Raw genomic sequence first — 18,447 nt, forward strand, 5'->3', positions numbered from 1 at the left:
CTTTGTATAATACAAATTCATTAAAGATGCAAAACTGTTGGTGAAATTTTGGTGACGATCAAAGTATTGTTTTATTCAATACAGTTTTGAAAGGAGAAGCAGTCTTACTTGATTCAAGTGGACTTGTTTCTGCCAAGAACTCCATCATCATACTCGAATTTGTTAAAGTACCCCATTGCAGGGATGAACTCAAAGGGAACAGAACTAATTGGATTGTTTTGAAGGCACAAATTGAGTTTTCCACTGAACTGTCGGAGATCGAAACCCTCACAGTCAAATTTGCAGATTTCGTTGCCGTCCATGTTGAGCTCAGCGCCCTTGGTCAGTCTTTGCAGAACGCTGACGGGAAGAGTTTCGAATTTGTTGTGAGAAAAATTAAATTCTTTCGTCCTTAAAAAAATTTGTTTTGTTTCGAATTTAAAAATAATAAAGAGTACTTATGGCTTTGGCCGATGAAATCTTCGATTGCTTCCCACTGCGAGTCTTCAAAATAATTGTTGCAGAAGTCAAATGACTCGATTTTTCTGACTGGGTAGTTCACTCCATTGACTCGTAGTCGCCCGTTTTCGTACGAAAATGGGAAGACTGTCAGTTTTCTATCCTTGCAGTCGACCTAGAGAAGGCTGTCAAGCTATTGATTGTTAGAAGAGATGTTACCTTGTACGTGGTTATGTTAAATTCATCCGGCACATTTGCCATTACAGAACAAGGAAGAGCACACTCAAAAGTGTTGCAAGGCTCGCTTGTTGAAAAAGAAGATCCGGTCCGCATAAAATGTTCGACACCTGGCTCATTGTCTTATCCATACAACTAAAGAATAATTTATCATTTCATTAATTAAATTCACCACTTACATCTGAGCCCGATGACGGTATCCACCATCGCAAGTTTCTGAGCATTGACTCCATTCACTCCAGTGTAGCAAGTAGGTGCATTCTTGTTTCTCCCATTTCGAGAATTTTCGGATTTCATAAGCAGTCTTTGTATCGAACATATTGAGTGCGATGTTGATGAAGATTGGGGGGATAACTCCCTCTTCAAGGAGCATTTTCTTGATATAATCTCTCAAAAACATATCCTCAAACATATCTGCGAATTTTTCAACGACAAAGGTGCAGAATTTTGAGAAATTCTCGAAATTTGCGTGGGTCTGGTAAAGAAGAGCTTTGTGAGTTTCGATGGCTGATGACATGAATGAGCATAGGGTAGTTTCGTCTTCGAAGAGGATCGTTTTCAGGAATGTCAGAAACTGCGTTCCCATGTTGCAAATTGGTCGTTCGATGCCACTCTTGTTGATAAGTAAGCCATTTTCGAGATCTTCGATGAATTTGAGGAGCTTCTCAGCAGGGTTTCCGACGTAAATCTCAATCTCTCTTGTGATATCTTCTGGTAGAAATCGCTGAGCTTCAGCCCACGCCCAATGCATGAACTCGTCGAATTCAGTTGGAAAGTCTCTGATCTTGTCGAGGGCAATCATCGCAAACGCGTTGAAAACATGTTCCTCATCATATCGGAACATATCGTCAAGAACTTCTTCGTATAATTCTTCGATGTCTGCTTCAACCCATGGCATGCCAAGGCAGTTTCTCGAAATGCGGCTGTAGCTGCAAACTCCTGCTCGGAGAATATTCTTCCAGTAATTGTCGCCATGTGGAACTCGACCGAGGATGTACTCGTTGAAGCACTGAACGACTTGGTCAGCAAATTGATGAATCTCACAGCGAAGTTCGAATGGTCCCATCTCTTCTTTGATAAAGTCAGGTAATTTCGGCCACTGCTCCTTGTTCTCGCAGAATGGATTGAAAGAGGATGTCAAGTTCCAGGTCATTCCGATTTCCGGAGAAATTTCTTCAATCTTCTCTTTGATCTCATAGCACTCGCTGTCTGTAAGATTAAAGACGCTCAGCATTTCTGCGATAGAGTCACCGTGGATGGTTTCCTTGATTCCTTCCTTTGCTGCTTTGTCGACTGATTTTTGCATCTCACCCCAAAGAGTGCACATACCACTGTAGAAAGTGTCATCATTGGCAACTGAAGCAGCCGAAATATTCACCGCATGGCTTGTAACAAGTGTTGCGAGATTCGACTCAACGATATGAGCACCAATTTTAATCAATTGGTAGACATCATCTTTTGTCAGTTTCCTTTTCTCATTATCAGAATCATTACCACTTGTTTCCGGCCAATCATAGTCTCCATAGCCCGGAGTTGTTGTCTGAGCATAAGGTGTAGTTGAATTCGTCTCATGACTTCTTCTTTTTCGTCCGGAGTCAAGATCATACAAATTGTACTTATCAACAATGCCTCCGTAGAAAACGTCCCAGACGCTTTCATCCCAGTATGAAAAATAATTTTCAACGGTCATCGGCGTCAAATTCTTTATACAGAAGAAATACTCGATCGCTTTAGTTTCTGTTTCCGCGAGCATTGTTGCGATCTCTTCTCCGGCCATCGAAAATGATGTTTTGAGACACTCGGTGTAGACGTTCTTGATGGCGTCGGTGCAAGAGTAGGTGCCTGCAGAGTGGTATCGCTGGAGAAGGAACATCTCCATGCAAGAGTATTTTGAAAGTTGACCCCAGATTAGCTGATCCATCACATTGCTGATGATTTTTGGAGCCATGGCTTGAAGTGAGTCGGAATCATAGTTGTTGTATCCCCAGTCGCCGTAATTACCGTATTCCGGATAGGAAGGATACGCAATACTGCCATAGTCATCATACGAGTCAGTATTTCCGTAATCTTCGGGGAAATCTTCACAGACAAATCGTACCATCTGACCTGGGTCGCACATGCTTTCACCCTCTGTTTCCATGCATCGGCAATAATAACTGAAGTGAGACCAATTGTTTTCTTCCAGTAAGACCCGAGAATATCCCTCAAAAGAGGCGTGATCAATTGGGAAATAGAGCTCGGCGCGAATAGGGAAGCAGTTGTCTTCTTTAAATTCGTATGTGTACTTATCCAATGACGTTCTTTGGTAAGTGATCGATTCATCGTAGTAGTCTTGGTATGACCAAGAGTCCACCGGTTCCCAGGGTGAATAGAATTGGCCGGGTTCAAGTCCGTTGTCAGGTTTAACTGGTTCAGCAGTCATATCGATGATATCCAATCGTCCGTCTCTATCGATATCTCCATTGTCATCAACTTCAAAGCAGAGATTGTAGATTTCATTGAAGACCATGCAAGACTTTGGAAAGTAATCTTCCTCATTTTTGCAGGTAAGCGGGTACCATCCGTTTGCTTTGTGAACCTCAGCTCTTGTTTCGCAAGGGACGGGTACTTCGAATTCCATGGAGCTACAAGATGATCGAGGGATACACCAGTTCTGAAGAAACGACCAAACTTTTCCTTCGGGGCAGACGCATGAATTGAGAAGATTTGCGCTGGCACCAAGGACATCAGGTAGATCCAAATTAGCGGCCTCATTGAATTCAAGTGGAAGTGTGGCGGCAGAATCTCTAGTGCAAGTTTCGAAGGCTGAAATTTTTTCTTGTGAGGATCTGACCAAATTTGCAGGACATCCTGATTCTTTATCTTCAACTTTTCGTCCGAGAATATCAGTAAAAAAGCAGGAAATGTCGGTTTCGTTCCCCATTCGTGGGTATAGATTGAATTCACCAGAATTATATGACCCATAAGGGGACGTGAAGTCGTCGATTATTTCACTCCCATTCTTAATCTGACAGGTGTATGCTGGTCGATAAAGGCCTTGGAATCCAAGGCATTTTTTCTCAACAACCGGAATTTCATCTTCACAACCATCGCAGGCAACGATGTCTTCTTTGCAACGAGATCGTAAATTTCGCTGTGAGCAAATCGTTACACAACCAGATCCGTCCTCGCAGTATTGAAATTCTTCAAACCGAACGAATCCGAAGGGAGCAAACAAAAGCGGATATTCCTTCTGAAGATCCATTGTGAAATTCGCCGCGGGCATCGTTTCGTCAATCGAGTCGGTCTCATCATAAACTGCATAGGTAGAACTTTGTTGCGTGGTGGTTGTCGTGTACGTGTAGTAACTATAATGAGGCCATAATATTACTCGAGATTTGACGAGTTCAATAAATGGGACTCATTCCTGGAAATGTCAGAATAAAGGTAGTCTTCTTCTTCTCTTCTTTTGCGAGATTTTTCAAAAAATCTAAAAGATATTTTTATCTTTCTTACTTTTTATTTGAAGCTTACTCTTTTACTCCATCGATATTCATCTTATCAATATCCAAGCCTTTTGCTGTATCAAAGAGCATACGAAGCTTTTCAGCTATAGGATTCATTGGCTTTTCGATCTTTTTCAGCTTCTTCTTGTCTCCATTATTGCCCGGGGCACTCTCGTCCTCTGGGGAAGCTCTGTAGTTACCATGAGACATTCGTCCTTTCAAAGAGTCTGCCGAATCAGCAATAGTTGTCTTGTTGGAATTGCCGTAGTTTAGGTAGTCATGGAGCGCTTGCCCACCGTTGTTTAGCTTGACATACTCTTGTGCTCCTCTGGCGATTTCATAGAGCTCTTTGCAAGCACCACCGTCGTAGTAGAACACATCATCCATTGGAAGCTTCATACTTAGCTCGCCTTTGAAGCAGCTGACACTGTAGGGGAACTTATCTTGAAAGAGGTACCGATAGTTTCCATCAGCATCGTATCCACCACCGCATTCATCAATGGCCGAAGCGGCAGGGGGGTCCGAAGACATCTTGATTGGAAATCCATCGAGAGCGTAGCCGACGGTCGTTTCAACTTCGTCGCACGAAGCCAGGTCCTCATACAGGCACATTGGCGGGACGAAATACATCTCGGTAGACGCAGCCATGTCCATTTCGAAGCCCTTGGCAGTGATCGGCAAGAGAGTTTTGAAACACTCGTCGGAAAATTTGAGCGCAATTGGAGTCACATCGCAGTTGTTTCCAGCGAGAACGCCGCGAATCGGAATACCATCGACAGTGAAGCCAACTGGATGAGTTGAGCCGGCGTTGGGAGCTGGATTCGATACACCGTCAGGAAGAAGGGTTGGTGAAGAAGGAATGACGAGAGTTGTCTGGTCGACAAGGGTCAAGGAAATTGCACCGTTTCTCAGAGTGCTGGCAGTGACGTCATCGAAGAGGTCGTCGAGGAGGGAGCCTGCCACCGCATTGATGGCGAGAATGTTTGAACAAAAATATAACATTTTTAGCCGGAAACCCCGGACAAACAAAATGGTAACAATTTTATTATGAGAAAATCATTTTGAGAGTTTAAAATCTTAAAATCTATTACACCAACTAGATTAAAAAAATCCATTCGATTCTAAAATCAACTTTTCAGATAAAAAATGTTTGATAATTTTATAAAGATATTATATTTTTCAGCAATATGGTTTCCGCTCCATTATCGTTTCTACTGAATAAAATATGTAAATTCCCAAAAAATTTGTCTCTCTCTCTCTCTCCTTACCTGATTTTGACCATCTCGGTCTGTCCGATTTCTTCCTCACCGGCGCATCTTTATAGGATCAAGCTCGAGTGGTCACTTCGACTAAACAGCCTTAACCAGCTCAAAATAAAAATAAGCTCAGGCATGGAAACACTTGTCGCGGCACTTGGCGATGTTGACGCTGATGTCGAAATCGCAGAAACAACATTTGATTTGATCGATACATGCCATTTATTTTCTTGATAACGGGCTCGAGAAGATTTAATGCAATTAAATTCTTGAAACTTTTGATTGACGTGGAACATTTTTGCGAAATTCGATACATGGTTAACATTCGTGACGTGTATGAGTCAGAAAAAGAGAAATAAATTTATTTAAGCCTTGATGTACTGTTTAAGAAAATCAACGAAGGGAAGTGGTGTTGTCTTTTTAGCTTCTTTCTTTCCAGCGCACTGTCCAACAAAATCCATGTTTTCGTCGAATGCAACGTAGTCAGTCTTTGAAGCATCCCAGCCAGGACTAGAAATGATAAAGCGAGATCGAAATTGAAGACTTACGTGATTCCGAGTCGAGCATTTTCAGCAACAAGCCAGTCCATAAGTGGCTGATAGTAGTCCGCCATACCGTCCGCGTTCATAGTTGCCTCGTCGTCCCCAGTGAACTCCTGAAAAGAAGCCATTGAGACCTTGATCTCTCTCGTATAAATACTCACGCGAAGCTGATCAAGCCAATACTCGGAGCCGCCCTTGCCCATAAGAATCTTGAGTTTATCTCCAGCTGCTTGACATTGGTAGACATCGCATGTGTAGAGAGGGCCGGTATGTCCGCAAGCGTCGCAGAGAACTTTTGGAACTAGAAATTATTTTTAATAACTTTGGCGAGATTTTGCTTGGTACCTGGAATTGATAGATCGTTCGAGAGTAGTATCGCATCATTGAGTAGTCGTTGGCAATATGGTAGAGAGCAGCAGGATCAGCAGATTCTATTCAATATTTGATTATTATATTCTTAAGCGATTTCTTACTTTCAGTTCGCTCAGCTGGGGCCTTGACACCAACCCACTCATTTTTCATTTGCCAAAACTGTTCCATCCATTCATCAGTTGAAATCGACTCGTTGAAGCTAGAATATCGCCAGTTTTCCATCATGAGCGTAAATGGCATCGTCGCAACTTGCTGGAGAGCCTGGAACATGAGGAAGTTGATTGTTGTCTGGTATTCTGTCTCTTCGTCTCCCTTGGGGCCGAGGAGTCCAATAGCTCGAAGATGTTCAGGGGTAGCGACATTCATCGCCATAACTTCTCCCATTGCCTCGTGGAATCCTTCGTTTCCGCCATCTCGGAATTGTGGCGGCTGGAAGGCGTATTGCATGTAGTACTGATTTGTTATTGAAAGAAAAATTAACAAAGATGAACCTGAATATGACCCATTTCATGATGAATAGTGAGCAAATACTCCATATTGACGTCCGTGCACATCTTGATTCGGAAGTCCTCGCCGTTGAACAAGTCCCAAGCAGTTGGATGACAGACCATCTCCACATCTGGATTTCGCTCAATAACAGATTTGTCCCAGAAGATGTCGTTGACACGTTCCAAACCAAGAGAAGCAAAGAAGTCATCAGAAAGCTCGAACAGTTTTTTGGCATCGTATCCTTGCGCCAAAAGCTCCTCAGTGACATCGACGTCTGGCGCGTCTGGGTAAGGAACAACAAACTGATTGAGCCCGGTCCAAAATCGTCCCCACATGTCTCCAAGAACATTGGCGGGAAGAAGACCTCCATCGTTGTCGAAGATGTCATTGCCGAAGACTTCGCCAAGTCGATATCGAACGTAAGCGTGGAGCTGGACATAGAGGGGTTCAATCTTTTCGTACTCAGCAACAGCCATATCGTTGAAGTTATCGTCTGGCATTTCATAGTCGCTTCGCCAGTATGCTCCGTAATCCTCAAAGCCGTTGAGTTGAGCCCACTTGTTTTTCATCTCGACATAAGTCTCGAAATGAGGTCTCATCTCGTCACCAACATTGGTTCTCCATCCGAGCCAGGACCAAAGTCGCTCGTTGTAGTCAAGAGAGTTAGCCATGATTCCCTCAAGTGATTCTCCAGAATCTTCGAGGTACAAGCATCGATCAGCGTCTCCAACAGTGCCAGAGGCGTAGATTCGATTCATACTGTTCATTGCATTGCTGAGAGCTGCGCTTGATTCAGCATCGAGGGAGTTCGAGTTTCCAAGAAGTTTTGCGAACTGTCGCTTGAGAAGAGGATCTTCATAGTTTTTCCAGTCAAAAACTTTGATGGCGTGGGGGATGTTGGCGGAGTACCAGGCGCCGAATCGAGCACTGGCAGCGCCGGCCAAAGCGAGATTGTGGTCGGTGATGTTGGTTTCGTAGGTAAAGTACGCATCGGAAGCATCGTGGACGTAGAATTGGTACTCCTCGTTGAAGTCCTCAAGCCACGCCTTTGCGGCATTTTCGTCACTTGGAACGCACTCACCTGGAAATTAAGCTTGTCGTAAAAATAGAGAAATAAAAATTACCTTGGTAGTAAGCATATCCAGAAGCGCAGCCACAGACGTCATGGAAGGCACTTCCTCCGCAAGTCAAAGAAGCCTCCAAAACATCAAGCTCCGTCTCAGCCTTGGTCAATCGCTGCTTGAGCTGATCGATCTCTTTATGCTGCTGGAGAACAGCGTCTTCTAGGATCGCAACTCTCTCATCAAGAGATTGGCTCAGGCCAGAGCCGAGCAGGAGACCGAAAAGTTTCATTTTCGATTTACTTTTCTGCTGCACGGAAAGGAAACATCCAGTGAGCAGACGGCTATTTTCTCACGAAAATTGCGTAAAAACTGCAAAAAATACAAAAATAGCCCTTAGAACCTGCTGGATTTCAAAACTATTATTAGGCCTCGGACGTAAAAAATCATAAGCTTCGAAAAATATTTTTCATAATAACTCGTAACAGAAAGGGAGGGTCCAGTTTTTTTATCGGTCAAATAGAAAGCCCTTATCAAGACCTTTCGAATGAGCCCTCTCATGTTCACGTACGATGACCGGATGGTGAAAATCGTCTTTTTTACGTCCGAGGCCTAACTATTATGAAATGAACTTTGGAAACGATTTGAAATCGTCGATTTCCGTTAAAAAATGTCGCGAGTTTCAGAACAGAAACCAGTTTTTTGAAAGTATCTTTTATTTAATTTGATGTTGCAAAAAACTGATCAGAATTTGATGCCTTCAATGCATCCATCTTCAAGAATGCAATCTTGATACTCGAGGAGCGCAGTTTCAATGCAAAGATAGTACTCATCAGACAAGTGTTCAAAGTCCACAGTGCATTGAAGATCCTTCCTCACCAATTCGCGCCAGCAAGCTCTGACACAGCCATCATCTCGTTCATAAGCTCGAAGGCGACCCAGCACACTCGGATCGAGCAAAACAGATGCGGAAGAAAAACTCAATAAACCAGCAAAAAGTTTCATTTTTTATTCTTTTTTTTTATGAAAACTTAATATTAGACTCCAGATCAGGGTTCTAAATTTGAGGCAAAATCTAAAAGTCTAGTCTGTCCGTGTCCGTGTCCTCCGCAAAAATCCCAAGTCTAGTCTATCCGTGTCCGGATCGAAAAAACGGATTTCTGTGCGGTCTAGTCCCGGACATGTCCGTTTTGTCCGTTTTTGTCCGTAAAATCCGGACAAATTTTTTTTTTAAGAAAAAGTCTGGTCTAAAAAGTCTTGTCCGTAATTTACGGACCGTAAATGTCCGTAAAATTCCATGGGTAAAAAACTAATTTTTATAGAAATAAATCTTTGAAATAAAAATTTGAAATCTTTGAGAAATAAATTCGGCAGAGAATACATCGAAATATTGAGTTCTTTTCAAGCCAATTTAAGAAAATTAAGAGACTTGCCTGGGAGTCCCAGGCTGGGACAAGAGTCGCAAATTTATTGCTATTTTTTCGGAAGAGGATAGGCTCAGCCCAAAGACTTCATAAAATTTCTAGCTTAGCTCAGCATCAGCTGGTTAAAGCCAACTCGTCTCAGAGTAGATAGAAATTTATTTGAAGAGAGACATATGAAGTGATTTTCTCAAGTTAGAGAATAGTCTTTTTGAAGGTGTCTAACTAGAACTTTTTTTTTAGCTAGGACCTTTTTTGAAGCTGACCTAAAAGAAAATTTCTCAAAGCTGAGCTAAGCAGTATGAAAATTTGCGAAACTGAGCTGAGCTTGCGTTTTCTTAATGTCAGCTGGTGTTATCCAAGCTGACCTTAGCTGGCTTTATGAAGAAAATCATTAGTCTGAGCTGAGTTCTCTCAAAATGATCGAGCTGAATGACTGAGCGGGCTAGCCCGACCGCTGACCCCTCAACACGTTGAGCTGGCTTTTTCCGAAAATTGCTGTGCTGAAAGTCCCAAATTAGGACTCGCAATGAATTAGCGGAATAATGAAGGACCTAATATAGAATATTTTTAGGTAATATTAAGAATTTCTTAATTTAACCAATTTTCCTTCAGACTCGGTCCTCAAAGTTCCGGCTTCGCACCATCAAAAAGACATCAATTAAAAGTTATCATCGATATTTTCCGGCAAAAAGTCAAAAATTTTGATATTTTTAAATTTTAAACTGAAAACCTGGCTTATTTTATCAAACAATGACGTTGGTTCAGGCTTTTTTGAAACGAAATCGAACTCCAATCGTGCTTTTTTACGGATTTTTTCGGATTCTGCCTGGATTTTGCAGACACGGACAAAAGTCTGGGGTTGTCCGGATTTCACGGACAAATACGGACAAATACGGATTTTGTCCGGATCATGACAAAAGTCCGGTCTAGGCTGTCCGTTTTTTCCTCAACCAATAGACTAAAAGTCAAGTCTGTCCGTACGGACAAGACCGGACAGACACGGATAAAATCCGTACACGGACATGTCCGTTTAGAACCCTGCTCCAGATGGACATTTCCCAGTTTGAATCTTCAAGCAGAAATTTGTCCTTATAGGTTTAGTCCTCGTTGATCTCTTGCCACAAAAAAGTCTCTCAATAAAAATTGTATGAAAAAACTTATAAACAAACATTTCGAGTATCTCTCAAAGCTGTCAATTTCTGCGTGATGATTGCAGGCGGAGCGGAAAAGAGATAACGCCGTAAGTGCAAATTACGTCTTTCCGGCGAAGGAAGAGAAGGTTATCATTTCGGATGGAAATTATGGCATCATTTCATCCAAGGCTCTTCTTTAGTTTCCAATCAAGAAATCAAAGCGGGAGCTAAGAGGTCATTGAATTCAGAATCGACCCGTGTTCTCAATCGCCCCCTGATGCGCTTGTCAAATTGCTTCTGTATTGTTCCACCCCGCTCGGAAAACCGCAATTGTTGATACTAACCCTGACAGGGCAAAAGTAAAAGCCACATCGTTTCAATTTTTATGAATACACCGGAACAACAGAACACTTTTGTGGTCTTCCGGCGGATTTCAATTCTGAATTCACTGGATTTTCATTTCAATCGACTATTTTTGTTTTAAAAAAGAAACAAAGAAAAATTATGAAATTAAGGGTATCTCCTTGAAATTCGTATTTGCATAAAATTGAGTGATGTCTTTATTGAATGGAAGTCAAAACTAAATTGACTTTTCATTTCAAATTCAATTTCCCCCTGTTGCGGCCCATCATTACCAGAAAGACGCCGTTTTCTTATTTATAAGGCTTTATTATTCTGCTACTTGGAGCGTGGTTTATTAAATTTTGAAAACTCATAAAGGTTATGCGGTCGGGGCCCTAAGACTTTATGAAAATGAAATTGTCACGCGCAAATAAGGGGAGCTCATCAATTCGGATAGATGGCAAAGGGGAACATGCAGCTTCGGCCGCGGGCGTATTGCGATTTCGTGGCGAATTACGGCGTTCGCCTTTGACGTGTAAGCCCTCTTGAATAAACTAGAATTTTGGTGTGGTGGCTTTTCGTACCTCTAATCTCCAAATTTTGGCCCTACGAAAGTCTTATCACCAGGTTGCCCGCGTAAAACTAACAATCGCGTTAAAAATGAATGCTCTGAAAACAAAAGCCCTCAAATTATAGATTTTTGAATATCGAAGAAAAGGGCTATAAGCGATTTCGGGCGTTATCAATTCTCAGACCGCAAAAGCCAAAATATTCAAGATAGAATAAATTTTCACGCCTTGCCAAGAAGCGGGTTAGTCGTATTTTTCTTGTCTATCTGAAGTAGCTTTTTTTATGATTCATCATCTGATTTAAAAGGCTTTTAAAACCGAAATCTCTTTAGCCCCCGAATTTCGCACAAAGCAGATCATAACTCGCGGATGTTTGGAATTTTAATTCGATTCGTCGCTGCGTTGTTCGTTGTTTATCATTTCGTCTTCCTGCCAAAAAATGCAAGAACTGCTTTGCTACATTACTCCCAGACACGATAAGAAACACATTTGAATATCAGCGTCAACAGGGCGACGCGAGAAACCTTCAACGCGTCGGTTTAACCTTACAATTTGCTCTGGAAAAGTAATAGCGGCGTCAAACTGTCGAGTTTGTGTCGTCTAAATATATCCATTTTCGACATGTTTGCTGAAATTAATATGCCGCTGAGACCATTCTTATAAATACACAAAGGAACAATTTAATCCTTTATTGAATATTATGTACATAAGAAGAGTGTCCAGTGGATTTTATTTAACGATATGATATCGTCGATATCCTTTTCGATCATCAAAGAAAAGTTTAAGTAAAAAGCCGCGTAGCGGCTTTTTTAAACACGAAGCCGCAAAGCGGCTTCGCCAGGAGTTTAATAAAAGGAGCCTGACTCAGGTTTTCTACTCAGATTGCCGATCTCAGCTTAAATGGTTCGAAAGTGTTGAATTCATCATAATTCCATCCTCATTTTGGATGTCATGCATCGCACTAATTCGCCTCGTCCGGTCGTAAATGAGCTGAAACGCAAAGAAGATCAGGGCGGCGCAAAATGGGCCATTTGGCCCCCTTAGAAGCCGACCTCGCGCCAAAGAGATTGATCGAGTGCTGGGCGGAAAAGCCGCTTTCTTTTAATTTCAAATCGAAGCGAACCACTTTTTGCACACGTCCTGGGCACTGGGGAGCTACCGTACATAAAAAAGGGTGGTACGGTTTACTTGTTTATAAGAAGTGGTGTTCTTTGTCAAAACCGTCGATTTGTGTGAAGGGAAGTTAGGACTTTTTGGACATTTGCACTTGAAAATTCTTAAAAAAAGATCAAGAAAGACTTTTCATTTGAAAAAGTAGCTCAAATACAGCAAATTAACTGTTTGAAAATCGTCGAAGTATCAAAAAATCAAAATTCAATTCAAAAAATTCTAGTTTTTCTTTGAAAATCTTCAATGACTAGTCAATTGGTCGCAATCCTTAGTTTAATTTTGATGAAAATCAAGACTCAAATTAATCCGATTTTTGTTTCGAATAAGTTCGCGCCGTTCAAATCTTATCGACCCGTTCCTTGTTTCAACATGTCCCTACATTTCTCACGTGATGTCTGAGCACTTGACAATCGATGAATTATAAATGCTTCCTCAATAATAATATATTTTCATGCTTATTCGACGCGAAACTGCGGCGTTTTGATTCGATTTGAAACGGCTCGGCGGACTTGGACAAGGGCTTTCCGACAGATAAATAAATCATCATCGTCTGAAAAATGAGCGAGTTTCCGGAGGATTGGAGTTTGACGAGTTTGTTCCGACTTGCTGAGTCGGAAACAATCTTCAATTGAATGCGGTTAATTTACGATTTCCGGAGATGAAATTGCTTGACCGTCTGGAATATATATTTTCTTTCTGGTTGACATTCAAGTCTTGCCGGCAGGTTGATATTTATCGATCATTATCCTGGGTAATCTAAGGCTTATGACGACGGATTATTCTACCACTACCATAATTCTCGTTGAACATTTTTCCTTATGGAGAGATTCCAAAAACGAGATAGTATATCTCACCAAAGTTGCAATTTGCAATTGTTGAGCTGAGTGAGCTGAGCAGTCACTAAGCTCAGCTCAGCTCAGTGATTTTCGAAAATGATCTGAAAGTGAGACAAGTAACACTCAGCTCAGCTGAGCTCAGCTCAATGATTATAACACAATTTTACTACTAAAAATACAGTAAAAAACAGCTCAGTTCAGCTCACCCAGCTCAGCTCAGCTCTAATTAGGGTCTGCTCAGCTCAGCTCAATGACCTCTGAAAAAGGGCAGCTCGGCTCAGCTCAGCTCATTGAGCTGCGAAATAGGGCAGCTTAGCTCAGAAAATTTTTCACGGAGGTCAGCTCAGCTCAGCAAAAATAAACCAAAATTTGCAACTCTGCATCTCACAAGTTTCGTCTCGAATCAAGAAGCCGCTTGCGGCTTCGAGGTTTCAAAGTGATTGAGCCGCGCAGAGCGCGGCTTCCACATCCTATAAGCTCAAAGCCGCAAGCGGCTTGTCGGTATTTAACCCTAACCCTTACCCTAATCCTAGTCATATACTTTCTTTATTCATTTATTTTAGGGTATTTTGTAAATTGAGCTTTTCTGTGAATTTGGATGTTTATTCGTGTTAATTGTCAAGATTGTTTTTAAGCTGCTTGAGTCGTTATTTTTGAAAATGATTGTTTGTGGTTGTTTTCTGGGCCGAGGAGCACCTGTGGCGCGATAACAAGATTCGGACACTTGGATCAGTCAACGCGTGAATACCATTGTTGTGCGCAACACGATTATCGCTAAATGTCAAGCAGGTCGCCTGATAACATTCTCTAATCGATTAAGAAAGACGAGGATCAAGAGAACGGACCTTTCAACAGTGTTAAATTTCCAGCTTGATGATGAGGCGGCTTGGCGTTTTATCTCCACGGGAGTGGGTTGCTCGTTTTGCGGTCAATTATCGTATCACGGAGCTGAAAGTTAACCTTTCAGGAAATTGCTTTTCTTCAAGTTTAGATAAAAAAATTGACGATCGGGCTCTTTTGGAGGTAGACGATCTTCACAAGAAGAATAAAAAAAAGCCTTGCGGCTTCAGAAAAGGAAAATTAGCCGCGCTACGCGCGGCTTTGGCATGTAATGACTGTAGTCAAAAGTTCTATAGTAGTTGACACCTGCCATCAATGAAAAGAAAGCTTCTGAAAAAAGAGCTTCTTATCTCGGATCTGAATTTCACGCGCATGAGTTTTTGCGTGTATTATTTTTTACCAAATTTCAGAAAAAAGAAAACAGAGAAAAAAGCAGATAAGACGCCTCGTTCCGGATGAAGACAAGACCTTCTTTCAAAGGCGAGGATAAACCTATCTCCATTCCACAACAAGTGTTAGTCTAAACACCATTAGCCGTTGCAAAGTGGATTAGGAAGCTGCTCGATCCACTAGGTAGAAAGAGCAAGCGATAATCGAGATTGCCGAAAAAAACATGAAGCAAACTATCGCTAAGTATTGGTCTTAAGGGGGTACATGGGGATAAATCAGGTTATTTCGACTTGAAAATTTAGCGCTGCGACACCCTTATTTCGAATGGAACTGGAATTTTGTTCACAAATTTTTTTTTATCGATCAATAAAAGTCAAAAAATGATGTTTATTGACCTTTAAAAACAACGCCTTATCACAGAGGGGGTCTTGAACTGAACCACTTTTTAGGTCAAAAATTCGAAAGCAAAAAAGACCATGGTTAGAGACCTTGCACTTGAGTATCAAAGCGTATCGTGTCGCTGAGGGCATCCTGCAGATGGCCACTGGAGATTATTTACTGTCCAAATACAGGTCACCGCAATTTTGAGTTATTGTAAAAATTCGCCCTGTCTACCGCGCCGTTTTTCTCCACGGGTTGCCTTTTTTTCAAAAAGGTCAAAATTAACAAAATTAAAATGATCAGTTTTCGGCGTCGAAAAAACCCGTTATCAATCAAAACGCATCAGCGGGAAGGAATAAAAATGATTGATTTATGCATCCTAATTTTTCTGTTTATCAATTTTGCTATAAATTTAACGATCTGTGGGTAATTGATAATTGACATCGTGTTGATAAATGTAGGAGTTTATTGCAGTTTGCTGAACGTTTTCGGTCGTGAGACCATCATCAGAGCTTGTTCCTTGATAAACTTGAAAATTCTTAAAGGAAAGCGTACCTTCTTTTGTAAGACTGCAGAACTGATTTAAAAACCCAAAATAACTTTGTCCCAGACTAAGGTTCTAGAAAATGTGGTGATAACTTTTTAAGGTAATCGATATTTTTATCAGAGGCTCCTTACATGGTTCTTACATGGTTCTTACATGGTTTGTTGTTTTTTTCAAACGTAATTCATTTGATCAGGTCAATCATATTTTCCAAAATCTCCATCCTCAAATTAAAGTTACTGTTGAAAAATCATGCCCGCAAGGTATAAAGTTTTTAGACTTTAATGTGTATGTCAACGACAAAAACATGATTGCAATACGAAACAATAGAAAACACACTATCCCAATGAATTTTGAAATTGATGTTGCTCCGACATCCATGAAAAAAGGGGTCTTGATTTCTGAACTGAAAAGATCACTTTTCAAACACTCGGATCCAAAAACTCTGGAGGAAGAGCGAAAGGAAATTGAGGAGAAATATCATGCCCAAGGTTACCCTTTAGAAATTATCCGTGATGCAACTAGAGTGATTAAAGAAGGTAAAATTGAGAAGAAAGATTGGAAACTCGAAAAAAGCGAGTTTCCTGAAAGAAATTTTACTATGTGCATTCCATTCACTTCTCAACGAGTCAGTAAAATTACCAGTGAAATGCGAAAAACGATTTCAACCTTTCTCCCTTCCTACAATCTGCACACGGCATTGAGGACAGTATCTATTCGTAATTTAATTGTTGCCAATCTGTTACCTAAGATTGATAATAATATGGCTGTAAATGCTGTTTACCGATTTGAATGTCACTGCGGCGCAGTTTACATCGGTGAGAGTGAATGCCTAAAATCTAGAATTATTGACCATCAACAAAAATCGAAACAAACAGCAGTTTTCTCTCATACTGAAAATTGTGAAATTTTTCAAGCTCGATTCAATGAAGAATATGAGCAAAATAATTTTAGATCTAGATTTGACTATCTCAGTAAAATGTTTTCAGTTTTACACCGAAATCTAGCATACAAAAAGAGAGTACAAATGGAAGCATTAGAAATTCGTCTTCATAATCCTCCGTTGAACAAGCAAATTCAACATCAACAAGTTTATATAATCTAACTCCAAATTCACAGTCCTTAAAGGACTGCTTAACAATAGAATTAAGTATATTAAATTGTTTTACCGATCAGAGGCATTTTCGAACCATGTAAGGAGCCTCTGATAAAAATATCGATTACCTTAAAAAGTTATCACCACATTTTCTAGAACCTTAGTCTGGGACAAAGTTATTTTGGGTTTTTAAATCAGTTCTGCAGTCTTACAAAAGAAGGTACGCTTTCCTTTAAGAATTTTCAAGTTTATCAAGGAACAAGCTCTGATGATGGTCTCACGACCGAAAACGTTCAGCAAACTGCAATAAACTCCTACATTGATCTGTGGGTAGATAATTACACTTGCCGATTGAAAAGGCCGCAGCAGAGTGAAAGTCTGCCCAGCAACGAAGAAAAGGTCAAGTGAGGGCGTTTTTGCCCTCTTCCGGGTGCGCTTATCGGACCATTGCTTTAGAAAAAAAGGGGGTGGAGATAAGGGGATTTGAAGCATTGGTTGAGGAATTGAAAGATAATGCATTATTATTTCTGAAGATAAATATTTGTTATCGTCGTTGATTTTGAAAAGTGTACAAAAGAGCATCCTCATGCTTTCTCCAAGGTCTGCGGTAAAAAGTCTAAACACCATTGATGATTTACAAGCATAATTAACGCCCTTGACTCTTAGTTTCTGACTTTTCGTCTCGCAGGTCTCAACTTATTCATAGGTTCATTTAGATTATCCTCCATTCTTTATTCGCTAAACCGGAAATGCTTTTTTTCTTAGGCTTATCATCATAACATGCCGTTTTATCCCAAGCTGGGAGGGCTTATGCACTTATGATATGCGGCATTTCGACGCTTTTCTTTATCTAAAACGGTCTTCTTACACTTAAACTTTTCCTTAAATCATCCTTAAAACTAATAAATTTTTTTAATTAAATGAATTAATTGCTTGGGAAAAGTTTCTAAGGCAATTTCAAAAAATATTTATATTTCGGAGCTTAAAAAAATACTTGACGATATAACTACCGCATGAAAAAAAGACATGTCCTAGTGGTATGTCAAAAATGAACTTTGGTTGCTTTACACATTTCTTGAGAAATACTTTCGCGCCGCGAACAAAAGTATTTTGCTCTGTCTAAAAGTCTCACATACGGTTTTCCGAATTTGATAAATTCTAGTTTAAAGAAATCTGAGAAGAAAATAAGCATGATAAAATCGAAAGTCTGGTTCATTTCAAACTTGCCTAATTAAGTGACTGTACAGTCAAAATTCTATTACCTGGACCAAAACAGGGTTGTGTCTACAATAGCCCTGGGCAGTTTTTTTGGCTGCGCCACACCACCATGATTCTGAGCTTGGTGGTGCTTGCTCGTCTTAAATATCACTAGGGTGCGCCTGAACTTCAGGTTCAATTTCTGGAAACGATTCTTTTCCGATGAAAATAACAATTAAAAATACCTTTCATTCCAACACTGATCAATACAAAATAAAACAAACTTCGCAATGGGAGATCCTTTATTTTTAAATGGTCAAACGAAAAAAAGTAACCATTTTTCAACAAGAAAATTAGCGAGAAAAGAATCCGCGATTAGCGGGTGGAATTTGTCATTTTCGGCTTGCGCCCCTAATTACCCTCCTTTCGGTCATCAATCATGTCCCCAGTTGTATTCCAAACTTGGCTACCCTAGGGCTTGCGACGCTACGGTCGGCTCTTTTTCAACAGTGTGCGCGGCGTTCTGATCGAGTGATTGAAAGAGCGGCGCTCCGAGGGGGCGCTGAGCAACCGCTCTAGCAAGCGAAGTTTTTTTTTTCTTTCTCTCCCTTGCCTTCAGCTCAAGACTCTCTCTCCCCTTTTCGC

At 40.8% G+C, this 18,447-nt stretch overlaps 3 protein-coding genes across 3 annotated transcripts; all 3 read right to left on the reverse strand.

Annotated features, from left to right (window-relative positions):
• Positions 1 to 58: 58 nt before the first annotated feature.
• On the reverse strand, positions 59 to 699 carry LOC145701146 (uncharacterized). Its single transcript, XM_081778374.1, has 3 exons — positions 658 to 699; positions 438 to 613; positions 59 to 390 (listed from the first exon to the last, which is right to left on the reverse strand). The coding sequence occupies exons 1-3, from the start codon at positions 697 to 699 to the stop codon at positions 114 to 116; spliced, it is 495 nt and encodes a 164-aa protein (XP_081634500.1). The 3' UTR covers positions 59 to 113.
• Positions 475 to 5,162, reverse strand: LOC145701148 (uncharacterized). The gene is made up of 5 exons (XM_081778375.1): positions 4,189 to 5,162; positions 4,076 to 4,144; positions 855 to 4,022; positions 658 to 810; positions 475 to 613 (listed from the first exon to the last, which is right to left on the reverse strand). The coding sequence occupies exons 1-4, from the start codon at positions 5,160 to 5,162 to the stop codon at positions 699 to 701; spliced, it is 4,323 nt and encodes a 1,440-aa protein (XP_081634501.1). The 3' UTR covers positions 475 to 613; positions 658 to 698.
• Positions 5,163 to 5,757: 595 nt separating this feature from the next.
• LOC145701149 (angiotensin-converting enzyme 2-like) lies at positions 5,758 to 8,164 on the reverse strand. The gene is made up of 7 exons (XM_081778376.1): positions 7,944 to 8,164; positions 6,822 to 7,900; positions 6,432 to 6,783; positions 6,304 to 6,389; positions 6,120 to 6,260; positions 5,965 to 6,071; positions 5,758 to 5,926 (listed from the first exon to the last, which is right to left on the reverse strand). The coding sequence occupies exons 2-7, from the start codon at positions 7,584 to 7,586 to the stop codon at positions 5,782 to 5,784; spliced, it is 1,596 nt and encodes a 531-aa protein (XP_081634502.1). The 5' UTR covers positions 7,587 to 7,900; positions 7,944 to 8,164; the 3' UTR covers positions 5,758 to 5,781.
• Between the last annotated feature and the right edge of the window lie 10,283 nt (positions 8,165 to 18,447).

This window comes from Oikopleura dioica, chromosome PAR, assembly GCF_907165135.1.
Source record: "Oikopleura dioica chromosome PAR, OKI2018_I68_1.0, whole genome shotgun sequence".
Lineage (NCBI taxonomy): Eukaryota > Metazoa > Chordata > Appendicularia > Copelata > Oikopleuridae > Oikopleura > Oikopleura dioica.